This window comes from Rhinoderma darwinii, chromosome 5 (assembly GCF_050947455.1).
Source record: "Rhinoderma darwinii isolate aRhiDar2 chromosome 5, aRhiDar2.hap1, whole genome shotgun sequence".
Taxonomy (NCBI): domain Eukaryota; kingdom Metazoa; phylum Chordata; class Amphibia; order Anura; family Rhinodermatidae; genus Rhinoderma; species Rhinoderma darwinii.
Window position 1 is genome coordinate 221,701,562 of NC_134691.1, and position 21,472 is coordinate 221,723,033.

At 44.5% G+C, this 21,472-nt stretch overlaps 1 protein-coding gene across 2 annotated transcripts in view; it reads right to left on the reverse strand.

Annotated features, from left to right (window-relative positions):
* ITPRID1 (ITPR interacting domain containing 1) overlaps nt 1-21,472 on the reverse strand; it is a 200,292-nt gene that overhangs the window by 63,594 nt on the left and 115,226 nt on the right. For both annotated transcript variants that reach the window (XM_075826962.1, XM_075826961.1), the window contains one exon: nt 12,366-12,420. In XM_075826962.1, the coding sequence (XP_075683077.1) occupies nt 12,366-12,420 (55 nt within the window). The remainder of the gene's footprint in view (nt 1-12,365; nt 12,421-21,472) is intronic.

Below are 21,472 nucleotides of genomic sequence, written 5' to 3' on the forward strand. Positions count from 1 at the left end.
AGAGGGCTGTATGGCGTTACCTACAGGGGGGCTGTATGGCGTTACCTACAGGGGGGGCTGTATGGCGTTACCTACAGGCGGGCTGTATGGCGTTACCTACAGGGGGGGCTGTATAGCGTTACCTACAGGGGGGCTCTATGGCGTTACCTACAGGCGGGGCTCTATGGCGTTACCTACAGGGGGGCTGTATGGCGTTACCTACAGGGGTGGCTGTATGGCGTTACCTACAGGTGGAGGGCTGTATGGCGCTATTTACAGAGGGGTCTGTATGGCGTTATCTACAGGGTGGGCTGTATGGCGTTATCTACAGGGGGGCTGTATGATGTTATCTACAGGGGGTCTGTATGGCGCTATTTACAAAGGGGTCTGTATGGCGTTATCTACAGGGTGGGCTCTATGGCGTTATCTACAGGGTGGGCTCTATGGCGTTATCTACAGAGGGGGCTGTATGGCGTTATCTACAGGGGGGCTGTATGGCATTATCTACAGGGGGGCTGTATGATGTTATCTACAGGGGGGCTGTATGATGTTATCTACAGGGGGGGCTGTATGGCGTTATCTACAGGGGGGGCTGTATGGCGTTGTCTACAGGGGGGGCTGTAAAAAAGACACTAACTACAAGGGGGGGTTGTGTGACACCCAGGGGAGGGGGGGCAGTCAAAAGTTTGCTATGGGGCCCAGTCTTTCCTAGTTACGCCCCTGGGTCCCGCCCTTCATAAATCCTGAAGGCGGTGGTATATCCTTACCCGCTTTCACACAATTTGTAAAGTGTAACGCCATATCTTGCCCTTTTGGAAGGTAGATATTGGTGACAGCTAAGTCTTCCATGGAAGTTGAGGAGGGACTCGTCCAAGCTTACATTCTGCTCAGGGGTGTAAAGTTGTAGAAATAAATTATTGAGGGAATTTATCAGTGGTCTTATTTTGAACAACCGGTCACTGTTTGCATCAAAACTTGGGGGGGCCTGTGCGTTGTCAGTAAAGTGGAGTAACATCATTATTGTTTCATAACGAGACCTGGGCATTACTGCAGAATACACTGGGGTGGCTTGGGCGGGTCTTGTTGACCAGGTACGATCTTATGGAGGACTTTTTGACCATACCCATATTTAGGGTGAGCCCCAAAAATGTTTTTAATTCCTGCAAATTGGTGGGCGTCCAATCTCTGGCATGGGTGGTTAAAGGTTCCTGCCTTATATACTGAGCGGCATATAAATTAGTTTCGTGGACAATCATATTTTGGATGTCGTCAGTAATAAATAAATGGAAGTAATCCATTTGGACAAAATTTGTATTCTCCACAGTTATGCCAGAAGTGGCATTAAATCCGTGGATTCTAGGCCCAAAAGATGGAGCAGGTGCCCATACAAGAACCTGAACTGGAGGGACCAGGCTGTCCCATGCTACAGCGCTACAAAGCCCTGCACTTTCATGTTCTGCAGTTTCAACTGCGTCATGGATAACGTCCCCTGAAGATGAACATGAAGTGACGCTATCATCGACACTGCCTACAACAGGTTCCATTTCTGATGTCATCTCTGATGCGGTCTCAGGCTCTGACCACAGAATGGCGTATGCCTCCTCAGCACTAAATAACTTCCTCGCCATAATGTCACTAACACTAAAATTATTTTTTTTGAAATTATTAGAATTTTTTTATAAACACACAAAATAACTGTTATATACAGATATATTTACACTAACGCTAACAAAAAAATAAACCGCTATTTATATATATATTATATATATATATATATATGGATATATATATATAATTATATATTCCCTACCTGCCTATTCTAATATAATAAAAGTTGGAAAGGAAGATAGAAAAAAAGATAGATGAATAGATTGTATAGATAGATAGAAATCTATCTATACAGAGAATGTTTTATAGTGTAACACTGTATTTTTTTTTCACACTATTCTTCGGCAGCAAGTCTCTCAAGTCTCTTCTTCTCCTCACACTGAAACAATGTGTGAGGAGAAGAAAAGAGGCAGATTTGCTACCAAAAATGTCAAAATAAAAACAAATGTGATTGCTGTGATGTGTTTTTACAGCGGTCACATGTTCAGGGACCATCAGATTGGTCCCTGATACCCTGCCCAGTGCCCAGAGCTGTTAGTAACAGCATGGGCACAGGGCTGTGTGCACGCGATTGCGTGCACACTATATTTTGCATTGAAATGTATGTGATCACTGTGATTGGTTGTCACAGCGATCACATGTTCAGGGACCAAAAGATTGTCCTCTCACACTCTGCCCAGTGCCCAGGGCTGTTAGCAACAGCACACTCTCTGAAGTGCCGCCGTAATTAGTCTATACGGCGGAGTTCAGAGACCCTGACTGCTGGCCGTAAAAATACAGCCAGCGGTCGGGAACCTGTTAACCTTGCTGCATTTGGTTGAATCTGAGCAGAAAGTATATCCCTGAACACTTCAGAATTCATCCTGCTGCTTCTGTCTTCAGTCACATCATCCATAAACGCTAGTGACCCAGTGCCTTTGGCAGCCGTAAATGCCCATGCCATCACACTGCCTCCACCATTTTTTACAGAGGATGTGGTGTGCTTTGGATCATGAGCCGTTCCAAGCCTTCTCCATACTTTCCTCATCCCATCATTCTGGTACAGGTTGATCTTCGTTTCATCTGTCCAAAGAATGCTGATCCAGAACTGGGCTGGCTTCTTTACATGTTATTTGGCAAAGTCTAATCTGGCCTTTCTATTGAGGCTTATTAATGGTTTGCACCTTGTGGTGAACCGTCTGTATTTGCTCTCATGAGGTCTTCTCTTTATGGTAGCCTTAGATACTGATACACCTACTTTCAGGAGAGTGTTGTTCACTAGGGTAGATGTTGTGAAGGGGTTTTTCTTCCCCATGGAAAAGATTCTGCGATCATCCACCACAGTTGTCTTCTGTGGAAGTCCAGGCCTTTTGGAGTTCACGAGATCACTAGTGCACACATTTTTTTTCAAGAATGTACCAAACTGTTGATTTGGCCACTCATAACATTTGTGCTATCTCTCTTAATTTTTTTCAGCATAGCGATGGTCTGTTTCACTTGCATTGAGAGCTCCTTTGACCTCATGTTGTGGGTTCACAGCAACAGCTTCTAAATGCAAATGCCACACCTGGAATGAACTCCAGACCTTGTACCTGCTTAATTGATGATGGATTAACAAGGGACTAGCCCATGCAGCCCATTAAACAGCTTTTGAGATAATTGTTCAATCGCCTTTGGTCCCTTGAAAAAGAGGCAGCTACATATTAAAGAGCTGTAGTTCCTAAACCCTTCCTCAAATTAGGATTTTTTTAAGCCCATATTGATTATATAACGGTATATTCAATATGTTTTGGTAAACAGCTAAAATGGCAAAACTCGTGTCACTGTCAAATAATTCTGGACCTAACTTTATGTATGTGTGCATCATGGGGCTAATTTATCAGCCTTTCAACTTTTGGCCTTTTTACAGCACCTTCGCCTCTTTTGTGGAAAAGGGGTGAGGCTTTAGGAAAAAGTTATATTATACTTTAATCCAGAAAACAAAATTATAATGGCAAGCCATGACTAAGGACGCAGCAGGCGTCTGAAACGCGTAGGCTACAGCCTATTATCTTTCAAACCATCCTCTGTACTCTGGACTAAAACCGCTTCCATTACTTTCCACTGCTTTTAAACTTACGAAAATAAAACTTGGAAGAAGTTTCCTGTTTTTACCAGATGCACCAATTTCCAGCGCTGGATCTAATCCTTTATCTTCTTTGTCTAATTTTTATTAATGGCTGCAAATGACCTGAATTAAAAAAAGAAATAGTACTTACCTATCCTTTCCCCATGGCGATCTAGCGCTGACTCTCAGGGGCCCTCCTGGTGATTTTTTTTACATGATGCAGCCAATCAGAGGGCCAAGCAGTCATGTGTTGTACTACTGGAATTATGCCAGAAATACGTATTCATCACCACTGAGCACTCGGATTGACTGCAGCGATCACATGATTCACGCATATAAACAATCACCGGGAGAGCAGCCAAAGGGTCAGCACTACATTGCCAGGGAAAAGGATAGATGAGTACTGTTTTTTTTTTTTTTTAACTCAGGTCATTTGTAGCCATTAATAAAAAAAAAAATTAGGAACACCTTTAAGTCAAACTGTAAAGGATCTGCCAGGCACAACTTCTGTGTATACGCCCATAGGTAATCAGTCTGCACCTGAGTCTATGTCTGTGAGACTGACTCCAGCTTCCACCACTCAGGATGGCAGGCTTAGGAGTGGGAGAGCCTATCGCAGCCTGGCCAGACGAAGCTAGCTCCCGCCCTCTGTCTATTTATACCTGCCTTTCCTGTTCCTCCTTTACTTTTGATTCTTCTCGTGTGGTTTCCTGGCCCAGCTACAGCTTCTGACTATTTGATCCTGCTCCATACTGACCCTGGCTTTCTGACTACTCTCCTTCTCTGCGTTTGGTACCTCGTGCACTCCTGGTTTGACTCGGCTCGTTCACCACTCTTGTTGCTCACGGTGTTGCCGTGGGCAACTGCCCCATTTCCCTTTGCTTTGTGTTCCCTTGTCTGTTTGTCTCTTGCACTTACTGAGCGTAGGGACCACCGCCCAGTTGTACCCCGTCGCCTAGGGCGGGTCGTTACAAGTAGGCAGGGACAGAGTGGCGGGTAGATTAGGGCTCACTTGTCCGTTTCCCTACCCCCGTCATTACATAATCACAAGCCCATATACCTAGTCTACCCTGGTCCCTGACACTACTATGGACCCCCTTGAGACCCTGGCCCAATGCAAATGCAGGGTCTCTCACTACAGGTCCAGGCCCTGGCTCAGAGGGTCAACCAGCCTGACGCTACCATGGTAGTGCCCCTCACCTCACCTCTTGAACCCCACCTCAAGTTGCCTGACCGGTTCTCAGGGGACCGGAGGACTTTTCTCTCCTTTCGGGAGCGTTTTAGGCTCTACTTTCGTTTAAAGCCTCATTCCTCAGGTTCTGAGAGCCAGCGGGTGGGTATAATTATGTCCCGGCTCCAGGAAGGGCCCCAAGAGTGGGCCTTCTCCTTGGCTCCTGACGCCCCTGAACTTTCCTCCGTTGATCGTTTCTTTTCTGCTCTCGGACTCATTTATGACGAGACTGACAGGACTGCCTTTGCTGAGAGACAGCTGGTGACCTTATGTCAGGGTAAGAGACCTGTTGAGGAGTATTGTTCTGACTTTAGGAAGTGGTGCGTAGCTTCTCGGTGGAATGACCCTGCCTTAAGGTGCCAGTTTTGGTTGGGTCTGTCGAACGCCCTGAAAGACCTGCTAGTTAGCTATCCCTCTTCTGACTCCCTTGACCAGGTTATGGCTTTAGCGGTACGACTTGACCGACGTCTCAGGGAACGACAACTTGAACGTTTTTGTGTTTTCTCCTCTGACTCCCCCATGATGCCTCCCGAGGTCCCGTTGCTTCGCTCTTCCACGGAAGACTCGGAGGTACCTATGCAACTCGGGGCCTCCGTGTCCCCCCGACAACGTAGAGAGTTCCGCAGGAAGAATGGTCTCTGCTTCTATTGTGGGGATGACAAGTATCAAGTGAACACCTGCCCTAGGCGTAAGAATAAGCAGCTGGAAAACTTCCGCGCCTAAGTGATCATCAGGGAGGTCACTTGGGCGCACAGGTATTTCCCGTAAATATGAAACGTAATAAAATCTTGCTTCCCTTTCAGGTTTCTTTTGGTGGTAGGTCTGCTACCGGCAGTGCCTTCGTGGATTCAGGGTCTTCTACTAATATCATGTCTGTGGAATTTTCCATGTCTCTAGCTATGCCTTTAATGGATTTGCCTAAATCTGTCCCGGTAGTGGGTATCGACTCTACTCCTCTTGCTAATGGTTATTTTACACAGCATACCCCTGTTTTTGAACTCCTTGTTGGCTCCATGCATTTGGAGCAGTGCTCTGTACTGTTGATGCCGGGATTATTGTCCGATTTGGTTTTAGGCCTTCCCTGGGTACAGTTGCATAATCCCACATTTGACTGGAATACTGGGGAGCTTACCAAATGGGGTAATGAATGTTTGACGTCATGTTTTTCTGTTAATTCTTTTTCTCCCCCTGAGGAGGTGAACACGCTACCTGAGTTTGTTCAGGACTTCGCTGATGTTTTCTCTAAGGAGGCCTCTGAAGTGTTACCTCCTCATAGAGAATACGATTGCGCTATCGAATTGGTACCAGGAGCTAAGCTCCCTAAGGGTAGGATATTTAATCTTTCTTGTCCCGAACGTGAAGCCATGAGAGAGTATATCCAGGGATGCCTGGCCAAGTGTTACATTCGCCCCTCTACTTCTCCGGTAGGTGCTGGCTTCTTCTTCGTAGGGAAGAAGGATGGTGGTCTTAGGCCATGCATTGACTACCGTAACTTGAATAAGGTCACTGTAAGGAACCAGTATCCCCTTCCTTTGATTCCTGATCTCTTTAATCAGGTTCAGGGGGCCCAATGGTTCTGTAAGTTTGATCTACGGGGGGCGTATAACCATATCCGCATCAAAGAGGGGGATGAGTGGAAGACTGTGTTTAACACGCCCGAAGGTCATTTCGAATACCTTGTCATGCCCTTTGGGTTGAGTAATGCTCCTGCGGTCTTCCAGAATTTCATAAATTAGATTTTAAGAGATTACCTGGGGGTATTTCTTGTAGTGTACCTTGATGACATACTGGTGTTTTCCAAGGACTGGTCCTCCCACATTGAGCATGTCAGGAAGGTGCTCCAGGTCCTTCGGGAAAACAAACTGTTTGCGAAAACCGAAAAATGTGTGTTTGGGGTACAGGAGATACCATTTTTGGGTCAAATCCTCACTCCTCATGAATTCCGCATGGCCCCCGCCATGGTCCAGGCTGTGGCGGAATGGGTCCAACCTGCCTCCCTGAAGGCGTTACAGTGTTTCTTGGGGTTTGCTAATTATTACAGGAGATTTATTGCTAACTTCTCGGTCATCGCTAAGCCTCTTACGGACCTCACTCGCAAAGGTGCTGATCTCCTCCACTGGCCCCCTGAGGCTGTCCAGGCTTTTGAGGTCCTTAAGAAGTGCTTTATCTCGGCCCCGGTGCTGGTTCAGCCCAACCAAATGGAGCCATTTATCATGTAAGTTGACGCATCCGAGGTGGGAGTGGGGGCTGTCTTGTCCCAGGGTACCAGGTCCCTCACCCATCTCCGTCCCTGTGCCTACTTCTCCAGGAAGTTTTCGCCGACTGAGAGTAACTATGATATTGGCAACCGCGAACTCTTAGCCATTAAATGGGCATTTGAAGAGTGGCGCCACTTCCTGGAGGGGGCTAGGCACCAGGTAACGGTCCTTACCGACCACAAGAATCTGGTTTTCCTAGAATCTGCCCGGAGGCTAAACCCGAGACAAGCTCGATGGGCGCTATTTTTTACCAGATTCAACTTTTTGGTTACCTATAGGGCTGGGTCTAAAATTATTAAGGCCGATGCACTGTCGCGTAGCTTCATGGCCAGCCCTCCTTCGGAGGAAGATCCTGCTTGTATTTTGCCTCCTGGTATAATCATTTCTTCTATTGATACTGATTTAGTCTCTGAAATTGCGGCTGATCAAGGTTCAGCTCCCGGGAAACTTCCTGAGGACAAGCTGTTTGTTCCCCTGCAATACCGGCTAAGGGTACTTAGGGAAAATCATGACTCCGCACTATCTGGTCATCCAGGCGTCCTGGGTACCAAACACCTCATTGCCAGAAACTATTGGTGGCCTGGGTTGCCTAAAGACGTTAAGGCCTACGTCGCTGCTTGTGAGGTTTGTGCTAGGTCCAAGACTCCCAGGTACCGACCAGCGGGCTTACTACGTTCTTTGCCCATTCCCCAGAGACCTTGGACCCATATCTCCATGGATTTTATCACCGATTTGCCTCCATCTCAAGGCAAGTCGGTGGTGTGGGTGGTAGTAGACCGCTTCAGTAAGATGTGCCACTTTGTGCCCCTCAAGATACTACCTAATGCCAAGACGTTAGCTACCTTGTTTGTCAAACACATCCTGCGTCTCCATGGGGTCCCTTTCAATATTGTTTCGGACAGAGGGGTACAATTTGTTTCATTGTTTTGGAGAGCCTTCTGTAAAAAGTTGGAGATTGATCTGTCCTTCTCCTCTGCCTTCCATCCTGAAACTAATGGTCAAACTGAGAGGACTAATCAATCTCTAGAACAATATTTAAGGTGTTTTATCTCTGACTGTCAGTATGATTGGGTCTCATTCATTCCCCTCGCCGAATTTTCCCTTAATAACCGGGTCAGTAACTCGTCAGGGGTCTCCCCCTTTTTCTGTAATTTTGGGTTTAATCAACGGTTCTCCTCCGTCTCACCTGGTAGTTCCAACAATCCCGAGGTAGAGGTCGTTCATCGGGAACTGTCACAGTCTGGGCCCAGGTTCAGAAGAACCTAGAGGCGTCCCAGAGCGTACAAAAAACTCAGGCTGATAGAAGACGTTCTGCTAACACCTTGTTTATGGTCGGGGATCTGGTGTGGTTATCGTCTAGGAACTTGCGCCTTAAGGTCCCGTCCAAGAAGTTTGCTCCCCGGTTTATTGGGCCGTATAAGGTCATTGAAGTCCTCAATCCTGTCTCCTTCCGACTGGAGTTGCCCCCATCTTTTCGAATACACGACGTGTTTCATGCCTCCCTCCTTAAACGCTGCTCCCCGTCCTTGGCTCCCTCGAGGAAACCTCCTGTTCCCGTTCTCACCCCTGAGGGGGTGGAATTCGAGGTGGCCAAGATTGTGGACAGCAAGATGGTCCAAGGCTCCCTCCAGTACCTGGTCCATTGGAGAGGATACGGGCCTGAGGAGAGGACTTGGGTACCCGCCCGGGATGTTCACGCTGGGGTATTGGTCAGGAGGTTCCACCTTCGTTTCCCCAATAAACCAGGTCCACTTAGAAAGGGTCCGGTGGCCCCTCATAAAAGGGGGGGGTACTGTAAAGGATCTGCCAGGCACAACTTCTGTGTATACGCCCATAGGTAATCAGTCTGCACCTGAGTCTATGTCTCTGAGACTGACTCCAGCTTCCACCACTCAGGATGGCAGGCTTAGGAGTGGGAGAGCCTATCGCAGCCTGGCCATACGGAGCTAGCTCCCGCCCTCTGTCTATTTATACCTGCCTTTCCTGTTCCTCCTTTGCTTGTGATTCTTCTCGTGTGGTTTCCTGGCCCAGCTACAGCTTCTGACTATTTGATCCTGCTCCATACTGACCCTGGCTTTCTGACTACTCTCCTGCTCTGCGTTTGGTACCTCGTGTACTCCTGGTTTGACTCGGCTCGTTCACCACTCTTGTTGCTCACGGTGTTGCCGTGGGCAACTGCCCCATTTCCCTTTGCTTTGTGTTCCCTTGTCTGTTTGTCTCTTGCACTTACTGAGCGTAGGGACCGCCGCCCAGTTGTACCCCGTCGCCTAGGGCCGGTCGTTGCAAGTAGGCAGGGACAGAGTGGCGGGTAGATTAGGGCTCACTTGTCCGTTTCCCTACCCCCGTCATTACACAAACCCTGTGTCTATGCGGACTGAGATACAAAATGATCTACATTTTTGGTTGCAGCACTTTACATCAGACAAATGGGTTTAGTTCTTTGGTGTTGCCCATAGGGAATTCAAACACACATGTAGAGCCCAAAGTGAAGACTGGGTTCATATTGCTGTACAGTTACAGTATGGTAACTGTGTACCATTCCCCCTTCTGTAGCTGTGTACCATCCCCCTTTCTGTAGCTGTGTACCATCCCTATTTACATGTGCCACCAACTAAATAGTGTACCTACTGCATCCGACTGCTCTGAGGCCTGTGGCGGGAGTGGGCCTGTCACTAAACTGCTTCCCCTGCTTGCTCATAGGGAGCTTCCTGCACCCACCATTGGGGGGGGGGAGGGGGGATTTTACTGCTACAGCTCCCATTCAGCTCAATACTAGCTAGATATTTCCATATGCAGTTAGCTCCCCCTAGTGGTGGCTGCAGGCAGTCAAAGTAATATAATTAATCAAGTCAGAAAAACAGAGCTCTCCTATATATATATATATATATATATATATATATATATATATATATAATGAAATCAGCACAGAATTTTGGACCTAAAATTAAAATTGTGGACATTAACGTAATTAGGGTCAGAACATTAGTTCAGAGAAGAGCCCATCTAAGTTTTACTATGACTTCTGTGTACTCCTCTGCATCAACTAGTTACATTCTGCTTTGCTACTAGTTTTAGGGATTTACATTTTGCCAGAAATATTTAATAACATTTTAATAACCATTTCTCTCCAATGACCTACATTTAAAATATAAAATGTATATTTGATAAAATATATATGTAATGTATTTTTAGTGTAAAGGTTGAATGCTCCAAGTCCCAAGATATGCTGTCTGCGTTTTACCTTTTGTGAATTTTGATGTGGTCACCTCCACCCAGTTCATGATATCAATTTCACATGGAAGGAGCCAACACATGGGATAGAATGCTTTTTCATATGATAATTTTTTGAGCTGAATACTGTGAGTTCATGCAAATATAGAAAAAAATGTAAAGATGCATGAATGTATTACAGAGTTAACACAACATTAAGTTGGGCATATGTCCTGTGAATCAATTGAAAGCAACACTTTTTCTTTTAGGCATATAATACATGTGAATATATTTAGTAGTCCAGTAGCATAGATTTATTTAAATGTATTTTATTGTAAGAACTGCGTCTAGCAAATGCTGGAAGATACTTTGTAAATGCAATTAAAATAAAGGGATTGTGTCCTACTGTACCTCTCTTACAGAGCAAGATTACCCATCCAAGATTCCCAGAGCCCCATAAACGGGACTCATCCTCCAATCATTTCACAGAATAAAATACAAAAACTAGTATAATGTTTATTCTAGAAATGCCTACATATAGTTATTTACAGCAGAAGCAAAGCTTGAGGCTGAATGCACACATTGTGTAATTTGATGCGGAAAATACGCATCAAAACCGCAGGTATACGCACGGAATACCGCAGCTAAAACTGCATCTAATGGTGTGGTTTTTAATGCAATTTGATGCGCATTTAGATGCGGTTTGATGCGGTGTTACATTTTGATGCGGAAATTGGTGCGTTTTTATGCTGTGTATTTTGGTGCTTTTTTCTTTAAAACTAGACAGATACAATTGGCAAGAGGAAACGCAAGATAAATTGACCTGCTGCGGATTTTAACATACGCACCACAGGTCAATTTACGTGCAAAAAAAAATCTGCGCCGTGTAGATTACATTTCTTGAAGTCTCATTTACATTGCTGGTACTGCATTACGCTGCGGATTTGCCGCACGCAAATCCGCGCAGCAAAACCGCACGTAATACGCATCATGTGATTAACCCTGAACGTTCTGTGCCGTGAGCCCTCCACCACCAATTACATTACATGCCATTAATGATAACCTCCTATATAGAACCTATATGTATTATATATTATATTATACATATTGTAACATTAACATCGACATGTCTGTAAATAATATTTGTATTATCATCACATTCTGATTTCAGAACCTGTTGGTTATATAGAGATTAATGGTGCCATATACCGTAGAAGTAGTATGTTATAGGTCATTTTTGCAGGAAGCCCCTTCTCAAGTGTCAATTACTGGTTGTATGACAAGTAGTGCCCCTTCTTTCTTTATAAAAGAGGTTCTTTAGCAGCTGTGGTTATTATTATACAGTTCTGTGTCCCAGCTTCAAAATAACATAATACACATCTCAGATGCTGCAGACCTTTTTCATATCAATCAATTTCAGACGGGAAGCGACCCACCTTTCAGAAAGAGGTTCTGCAGCAGCTGATGTGTGTATTTTTAGGAACATATATAAAATATAACTATAAATGAAAACAAATATATTGTTGCCTTGGAGTTTATTGATCTTTATAAATGCACTTATCCTGCGGCCTTGTGCATTTATGTGGTCATGGAACTCCTTAGTGTCTTCTAATATTCTTATAATTTACAGTGGGCGGTAAATTATGCCATATATAATATAGATCAGTGGACTTCTTTGTAAATGATAGATATTTGGATAAACATTACATCTGATGTCAGAACCTGTACAGTGATGAGCTGCGTGAGGCACTCCTATTTCTGAAGACAAAATCTGTACCAGATACAGGCCATGGATAGACTTGGCGTTGTTTCTGGGAAGACTCTTATTTATAATCTTGGAACACACCTTTAAATTGGGTCTGGACTATATAACAGGCATTACTTTGATATCTAATAATGTTTAATTCTAAGTGGTTCTTCTACTACATCAATGTGTTGTGATGCAAGGTCACATGCAAGTCCAGTTATAGAACAGAAGACATTTAGTACTGACCTGATATGCTGTTCGGATTCCTTACCCTTGGACAATCTTCTTCAAAACTCAGCACCTAAAATGCACAGTATTAGCTTAGACAAATAATATGTTTAATTGTAACTTTAAGTATTTAGACATGACAGGAAGTCAAATATTTTTAAACATCCACATATATTAAAGGGGTTTTCCCAAAATCGATTTTTATCTCCTATGCACAGGATAGGTGTTTAAAACTGGTCGGTGTGTGTGTGGGGGGGGGGGGGGGGATCTGACCACTTAGTTGGGCTTACCTGGCCGTTCCTGTGCATCCCATATGAATCAAACAGTACTGCACTTGTGTGCATCGTTCCATTCACTTTCTATGGGGCTGATAGCGTCACATAGAAAATGGATGGAACGGTGGCCAATCCTGTGCAGTACCACTACATTTATATGGGGTCAGTGTGGGTCCCAGCGCTCGGACCCCCTCCGATCAGACATTTATCTCCTATACTGTGGATAGGTGATAAATATAAATTATGGGAGAACCCCTTTAAAATTCAATTCATAGGGGTTGTCTGACTAAGACTTGTGCCTTTTTAGGGTATGTGGACATCATAGAGAAGTCCCCGTTGCTCAGGACCCACCTCTAGGAGTCAAAGGGGAGACCCACAAAGAATCAGCATCTCCCGCTCTGGTGGACCTGGCCCATTCACTTAAATAACTGCCCTATAATACTAAATTTCCCCTGCAGTGTCAAGAAAAATGTATGGCTGGCCACAACTTCCCACGCCAATAACAGCTGGTCACCGGGAATTTCAGAAACAGTATTCTCTGCGATCAGCTGATTGTCAGGCCGTCTTCATTCCAAAAGTTGTTGTCTTTATGAGACAAACTCTTTAGCTCTTCATACACAATACCTCTTTAGAAGAAACTAAGAAAATAAGTAAATTGAGAAGTAGTAAAACATGTTATACAGTGACCACCAAATCCATCACTTTAAGGAAAGGTAAAACCCTCCCAATTCAAATCAAAGAACTGTAACCCTTTACCTGTAAATGAACATATTGTCCCTCAGTTCCAAAACACTCATAAAAAAGAAAAAAATATGCTGCTTAAAGATTCTTTAACCCCTTAATGACCAGCCTATTTTAGACCTTAATGACCAAGCCATTTTTTACGTTTTTCCATCGTCTCATTCTAAGAGCTATAACCTTTTTATTTTTGCGTCGACATAGCTATATAAGGTCTTGTTTTTTGCGGGACAAGTTGTAATTTTTAATAGCACCATTTTGGGGTACATAGAATTTATTATTAACTTTTTTTTGGGAGGGATAGAAAAAAAACAGCAATTTCGCGACACTTTTTTGCATCCTAAATTTACGCCATTTACCATGTGGTATAAATAACACAATAAATTTATTCAGTGCGTTGTTGTGATTGCAACAATACCAAATTTGTATAGTTTTTGTATGTTTTACTAATTTTACACAGTGAAAACATGAAAACACATTTTTTTCAAAATTATTTGTTTTTGTGTCTCCATATTTGAAGAGCCGTAACATTTTTTTTTTTTCGCGGATGCAATTGTAGGAGGGCTTTTTTTTGCGGGACGACTTGTAGATTTTATCGGTACCATTTTGGTGTAGATGCGACTTTTTGATCACTTTTTATCGCATTTTTTTTAGGCAGGATTCAAAGAAAACAGCAATTTTTGCATCTTTTTTTTTATTTGCTTTTTTACCACGTTCACCGTGCGGGATAAATGATGTAATAAGTTTATAGTTGGGGTCTTTACGGACGCAGCGATACCAAATTTGTGTACATTTTTAACTTTATTTTATTTGTTAATAATAAAGCATTTTGTTAAGGCGAAAAGTGGGTTTTTAATTTTTTTTTCACTATTTTTTTTTTTCACTTTTTATTAAACTTTTTTTTTACTTTTCTACTAGTCCCACTAGTGGACTTCACTATGCGATTATCCGATCACATTTATAATGCACTGCAATACTTCTGTATTGCATTGTATTATGCCTGTCCGTGTTAAACGGACAGGCATCTGCTAGGTCATGCCTCCGGCTTGACCTAGCAGGCATTCCCTACAGGCAGACCTGGGGGCCTTTATTAGGCCCCTGGCTGCCATCGGAAACACAGACAGTTGGTGATCTTATCACTAGGTGTCGGTGGGATGAGAGGGAGCTCCCTCCCTCTCTCCAAAACCCTCAGATGCGGCGCACGCTATTGAGCACCGCATCTGAAGGGTTAAACGGGTGAGATCAATACTAATATCGATCTCACATGTTCGAGCAGGGATGCCCCCAGCCCTCAGCTACCTCTGGCAGCTGAGAGCAGGGAGATTTGACAGCTCCCTGCTCTGTTTATTTATTCCGATGCAGCAATGTAAAAAGTCTATTGCATCGGAATAAAGCCCGTTAGTGACCGACGTAAAAACACTATGGGGCGGTCACTAACGGGTTAAAGGTTATGACATGAGCCACATAAATAAACCAGAAAATATGTGCATCATAACATCCCACATTACTTCTTACGTGCTCACATTTGTTCAAACAAATATTCTGCGTACTTTCTAATCTTTATTAGGAATTTAGGTCATGAGATCTTATTTTGGTCTGTACATATTTTACTCCCTGATCAGAACATGTTGCAAAATGAAATAATTTATAGACCTATTACTTCTTCAGTTCCATATTAGTGCCATTTTAAGGAGAACTGCAAGATCTATATTCATAGTTACATAGTTAGTATGGTTAAAAAAAGACACATGTCCATCAAGTTCAACCAAGGGATGGGAAAAGGGAAGGGAAAAATATCTACACATAGGAGCTAATATTTTTTTTTCAAGGAAATTATCGAACCCTTTTTTAAAGGCATCTACTATAGTTACTGTGACCAGCTCCTGCGGTAGACTATTCCATAAATTCACTGTTCTCACAGTAAGGAAGGCTTGTCGCCTCTGCAGATTGAACCTTTTTTTCTCCAGACGGAGGGAGTGCCCCCTTGTTTTTTGAGGGGGTTTTACATGGAACAGGATTTCACCAAGTTAATCATGTCCCCCATTAGTCGTCACTTTTTCAAGGCTAAATAGGTTTAATTCTTTTAACCTTTCCTCATAACCTTTCTCCATGCCCCTTATTAGCTTCGTTGCTCTTCTTTCTATTTTTTTCCAATTCCAGGGCATCCTTTTTATGAACTGGAGCCCAGAACTGAACTGCATATTCTAGATGAGGCCTCACTAATGCTTTGTAAAGTGGTAATATTATATCCCTGTCCCGCGAGTCCATGCCTCTTTTAATACACGACAATATCTTGCTGGCCTTTGAAGCACCTGATTGACATTGCATGCTGTTATTTATTTTATGATTTACAAGTACAGCCAGATCCTTCTCAACAAGTGACTCCCCCAGTGTAGCTCCCCCTAGGACATATGATGCATGCAGGTTGTTCGCACCCAGGTGCATAACTTTACATTTATCTACATTAAACTTCATTTGCCAAGTAGACGCCCAAACACTTAGTTTGTTTAAATCCGCTTTCAATTCACGAATATTTTCCATAGACTGAACATTACTACATAGCTTGGTGTCATCTGCAAAAATAGAAATAGTGCTATTAATCCCATCCTCTATATCAGGGGTCTCAAGCACGCGGCCCGCAGGCTGTCATCTGCCACCCACGGGACACAGAGCCGCTAGTATCGGCTCTGCTCCGGGACCATGTGGAATTCCCTGACATCGCTGTCCATATATGCCATCTGAGCCGCCGGACTGCATTTAGCGACACAAACTGGAAAACTAGATTGTTGAAATGCGGCCCGTCAACTTCTAATTTTTTCTATATGTGGCCGAGTTTGAGACCCCTGCTCTATATCATTAATAAATCAGTTGAATAATAGTGGTACCAGCACCACTTATAACCGGGGACGATTCAGAGTAGGAATCATTGACCACAACTTTCTGGATACGGTCCTTGAGCCAATTCTCAATCCAATTACAAACGATACATTCTAAACCCATAGTCCTTAATTTACCAATTTGACGTCTATGAGGGGCAGTGTCAAATGCCAGTCCAAACACACTACATCCACAGCGTCCCTTCTGTCTAGGCTTCTGCTCGCCTCTTCATAAAAACAAATCAGGTTGGTTTGACAAATTCTGTCCTTAGTAAAACCGTGCTGGCTGTAACTTATAATACTATTTTTTGTCACATAATCCTGTATACAGTCCCTCAATAGCCCCTCAAACATTTTCCCCACGATGGATGTTAAGCTTACTGGTCTATAATTACCCGCGGAAGACCTAGAGCCCTTTTTGAAATAGGCACCACATTTGCCCTGCGCCAGTCCCTTGGCACTATAGCAGTCACTAGAGAATCTCTAAATATTATGAAGAGGGGGACAGAAATAACTGAAGTAAGCTCTTTAAGAACTCTAGGGTGTAACCCATCTGGTACCGGGGCCTTGTGTACATTTCTTTTATTTAATTTGGCTTGGATCATATCTACATTCATCCAATTCAGTATATCTACTGATATATTAACCCCTTCCCGACATTTGACGTATCCATACGCCAAAGTCGGGTAGGGGAAGTATGGAGCGGGCTCACGCAGTGAGCTCGCTCCATATGATGCCGGTGTCAGCTGTATGTTACAGCCGACACTTCAGAGTAACTAGCGGCATCACGCTCGAGCGTGATCCCGCTAGTTTAACTCGTTAAATGCTGCGGTCAATACCGACCGCAGCATTAAAATCGTCAGAAAGAGGGGGGCGACCCCCTCTAACAGCTCATCGCGCCCCCCGCAACGCAATTGCGGGGAAGCGATGGTTGCTATGGCTGCCTAGGGGCGTAATAAACGCCCACAGGTCCGCCATCTTTGTACACCTATTAAGCCTTGCCTCTGGCAGGGCTTAATAGGTTCCTGTCAGAATCACGATATACTGCAATACAAAAAAAATATATAAAAATTAAAAGTTAAAAAAAAAACCCTTTTCCCATTTTCCCCCTAGAGCATAGTAAAAAAATAAAAAAAATAAATTGGTATCGCCGCCTCCGTAAAAGTCTGAACTATTACAACATATCATTATTTAACCCGCACGGTGAACGCCGTAAAAAAAAAATTGTAAACGCCAGAATGTCTATTTTTTGGTCAACTAATCTCCCACAAAAAATGAAATAAAAAGTGATCAAACCGTTGCATGTACACCAGAATGGTATTATTAAAAACTACAGCTTATCCCGCAAAAAATAAGCTCTCATACCACTTAATCGACAGAAAAATAAAAAACTTATGGCTCTCGGAATTTGGCGAAATTTTTTTCTTTTTTACACTTAGATTTTTACATGTACACTACCGTTCAAAAGTTTAGGGTTACTTAGAAATTTCCTTATTTTTGAAAGAAAAGCACAGTTTTTTTCAATGAAGATAACATTAAATTAATCAGAAATACAGTCTATACATTGTTAATGTGCTAAATGACTATTCTAGCTGCAAACGTCGGGTTTTTAATGCAATATCTACATAGGTGTATAAAGGCCCATTTCCAGCAACCATCAATCCAGTGTTCTAATGGTACATTGTGTTTGATAACAGTGTTAGAAGGCTAATGGATGATTAGAAAACACTTGAAAATCCTTGTGCAATTATGTTAGCACCGCTGTAAACAGTTTTGCTGTTTAGAGGAGCTATAAAACTGACCTTCCTTTGAGCTAGTTGAGAATCTGGAGCATTACATTTGTGGGTTCGATTAAACTGTCAAAATGGCTAAAAAAAGAGAGCTTTCATGTGAAACTCGACAGTCTATTCTTGTTCTTAGAAATGAAGGCTATTCCATGGGAGAAATTTCCAAGAAACTGAAGACAGCACACATAGCTCTAACCAGAGTAGAAAGAGAAGTGGGATGCCCCGTTGCACAACTGAGCAACAAGACAAGTACATTAGAGTCTCTAGTTTGAGAAATAGACGCCAAACAGGTCCTCAACTGGCAGCTTCATTAAATAGTACCCGCAAAACGCCAGTGTCAACGTCTACAGTGAAGAGGCGACTCAGGGATGCTGGCCTTCAGGGCAGAGTGGCAAAGAAAAAGCCATATCTGAGACTGGCTAATAAAAAGAAAAGATTAATATGGGCAAAAGCACACAGACATTGGACAGAGGAAGATTGGAAAAAAGTGTTATGGACAGACGAATCGAAGTTTGAGGTGTTTGGATCACACAGACGAACATTTGTGAGACGTAGAACAACTGAAAAGATGCTGGAAGAGTGCCTGATGCCATCTGTCAAGCATGGTGGAGGTAATGTGATGGTCTGGGGTTGCTTTGGTGCTGGTAAAGTGGGAGATTTGTACAAGGTAAATGTAATGACGGGGGTGGGGAGACAGACAAGTGAGCCCTAATCTACCCACCACTCAGTCCCTGCCTACTTGCAACGACCCGCCCTAGGCGACGGGGTACAACTGGCGACGGTCCCTACGCTCAATAAGTGCACGACAGACAAACAGACAAGGGTACACAGAGCTAGGGGGAGAAAGGGCAGTTGCCCACGGCAACACCGTGAGCAGCAAGAGAAGTGAACAAGCCGAGTCAAACCAGGAGAGTACGAGATGCCAAACGCAGAGCAGAAGAGTAGTAAACAAGCCGAGTCAAACCAGGAGTGTACGAAGTACCAAACGCAGAGCAGGAGAGTAGTCAGCAAGCCGGGGTCAATAAGAAGCAAGAACAATGGTACAAGAAGCTGCAGCAGGGCCAGGAAACCAAACGAGAAGAATCACATGCAAAGGAGGAACAGGCAAGGCAGGTATAAATAGACAGAGGACGGGAGCTAGCTCCGTCTGGCCAGACTGTGATAGGTTCTCCCACTCCTAAGCCTGCCACCCTGAGTGGTGGAAGATGGAGTCAGTCTCACAGACATAGAAGCAGGTGCAGACTGATTATCTATGGGCGTTAACCCCGAAGCTGTGCCTGGCAGATCCTTTACAGTACCCCTCCTTTTATGAGGGGCCACCGGACCCTTTCTAAGTGGACCTGGTTTACTGGGGAAACAAAGGTGAAACCTCCTGACCAATATCCCAGCGTGAACATCCCGAGCGGGTACCCAAGTCCTCTCCTCAGGCCCGTATCCTCTCCAATGGACCAGGTACTGGAGGGAGCCTTGGACCATCCTGCTGTCCACAATCTTGGCCACCTCGAATTCTGCCCCCTCAGGGGTGAGAACAGGGACCGGAGGTTTCCTCGAGGGAGCCAAGGCCGGGAAGCAGCGTTTAAGGAGGGAGGCATGGAACACGTCGTATACTCGAAAATATGGGGGCAACTCCAGTCGGAAGGAGACAGGATTGAGGACTTCAATGACCTTGTATGGCCCTATAAACCGGGGAGCAAACTTCTTGGAAGGGACCTTAAGACGCAAATTTTTAGACGATAGCCACACCAGATCCCCGACCATAAACAAGGGGTTAGCAGAACGTTTTCTATCTGCCTGAGTTTTTTGTATGCTCTGGGACGCCTCTAGGTTCTTCTGAACCTGAGCCCTGACTGCGCACAGTTCTCGATGAACGACCTCTACCTCGGGATTGTTGGAACTACCAGGTGAAATGGAAGAGAACTGTGGATTAAACCCAAAATTACAGAAAAAGGGGGAGACCCCTGACGAGTTACTGACCCGGTTATTAAGGGAAAATTCGGCGAGGGGAATGAATGAGACCCAGTCATATTGACAGTCAGAGATAAAACACCTTAAATATTGTTCTAGAGACTGATTAGTCCTCTCAGTTTAGCCATTAGTTTCAGGATGGAAGGCAGAGGAGAAGGACAGATCAATCTCCAACTTTTTACAGAAGGCTCTCCAAAACAATGAAACAAATTGTACCCCTCTATCAGAAACAATATTGACAGGGACCCCATGGAGACGCAGGATGTGTTTGACAAACAAGGTAGCTAACGTCTTAGCATTGGGTAGTTTTTTGAGGGGCACAAAGAGGCACATCTTACTGAAGCGGTCTACTACAACCCACACCACCGACTTGCCTTGAGATGGAGGCAAATCGGTGATAAAATCCATGGAGATATGGGTCCAAGGTCTCTGGGGAATGGGCAAAGAACAAAGTAAGCCCGCTGGTCGGGACCTGGGAGTCTTGGACCTAGCACAAACTTCACAAGCGGCGACGTAGGCCTTAACGTCTTTAGGCAACCCAGGCCACCAATAGTTTCTGGCAATGAGGTGCTTGGTACCCAGGATGCCTGGATGGCCAGATAGTGCATAGTCATGATTTTCCCTAAGTACCCTTAGCCGGAATTGCAGGGGAACAAACAGCTTGTTCTCAGGAAGGCTCCCGGGAGCTGAACCTTGATCAGCCGCAATTTCAGAGACTAAATCAGAATCAATAGCGGAAATGATTATACCTGGAGGCAAAATACAAGCAGGATCTTCCTCCGAAGGAGGGCTGGCCATGAAGCTACGTGACAGTGCATCAGCCTTAACATTTTTAGACCCAGCCCTATAGGTAACCACAAAGTTGAATCTGGTAAAAAATAACGCCCAACGAGCTTGTCTCGGGTTTAGCCTCCGGGCAGATTCTAGGAAAACCAGATTATTGTGGTCGGTAAGGACCATTACCTGGTGCCTAGCCCCCTCCAGGAAGTGGCGCCACTCTTCAAATGCCCATTTAATGGCTAAGAGTTCGCGGTCGCCAATATCATAGTTACTCTCAGTGGGTGAAAACTTCCTGGAGAAGTAGGCACAGGGACGGAGATGGGTGAGGGACCTGGTACCCTGGGACAAGACAGCCCCCACTCCCACCTCGGATGTGCCAACCTCCACGATAAATGGCTCCATTTGGTTGGGCTGAACCAGCACCAGGGCCGAGATAAAGCACTTCTTAAGGACCTCAAAAGCCTGGACAGCCTCAGGAGGCCAGTGGAGGAGATCAGCACCTTTGCGAGTGAGATCCGTAAGAGGCTTAGCGATGACCGAGAAGTTAGCAATAAACCTCCTGTAATAATTAGCGAACCCCAGGAAGCACTGTAACGCCTTCAGGGAGGCAGGTTGGACCCATTCCGCCACAGCCTGGACCTTGGCGGGGTCCATGCGGAATTCATGAGGAGTGAGGATTTGGCCCAAAAATGGTATCTCCTGCA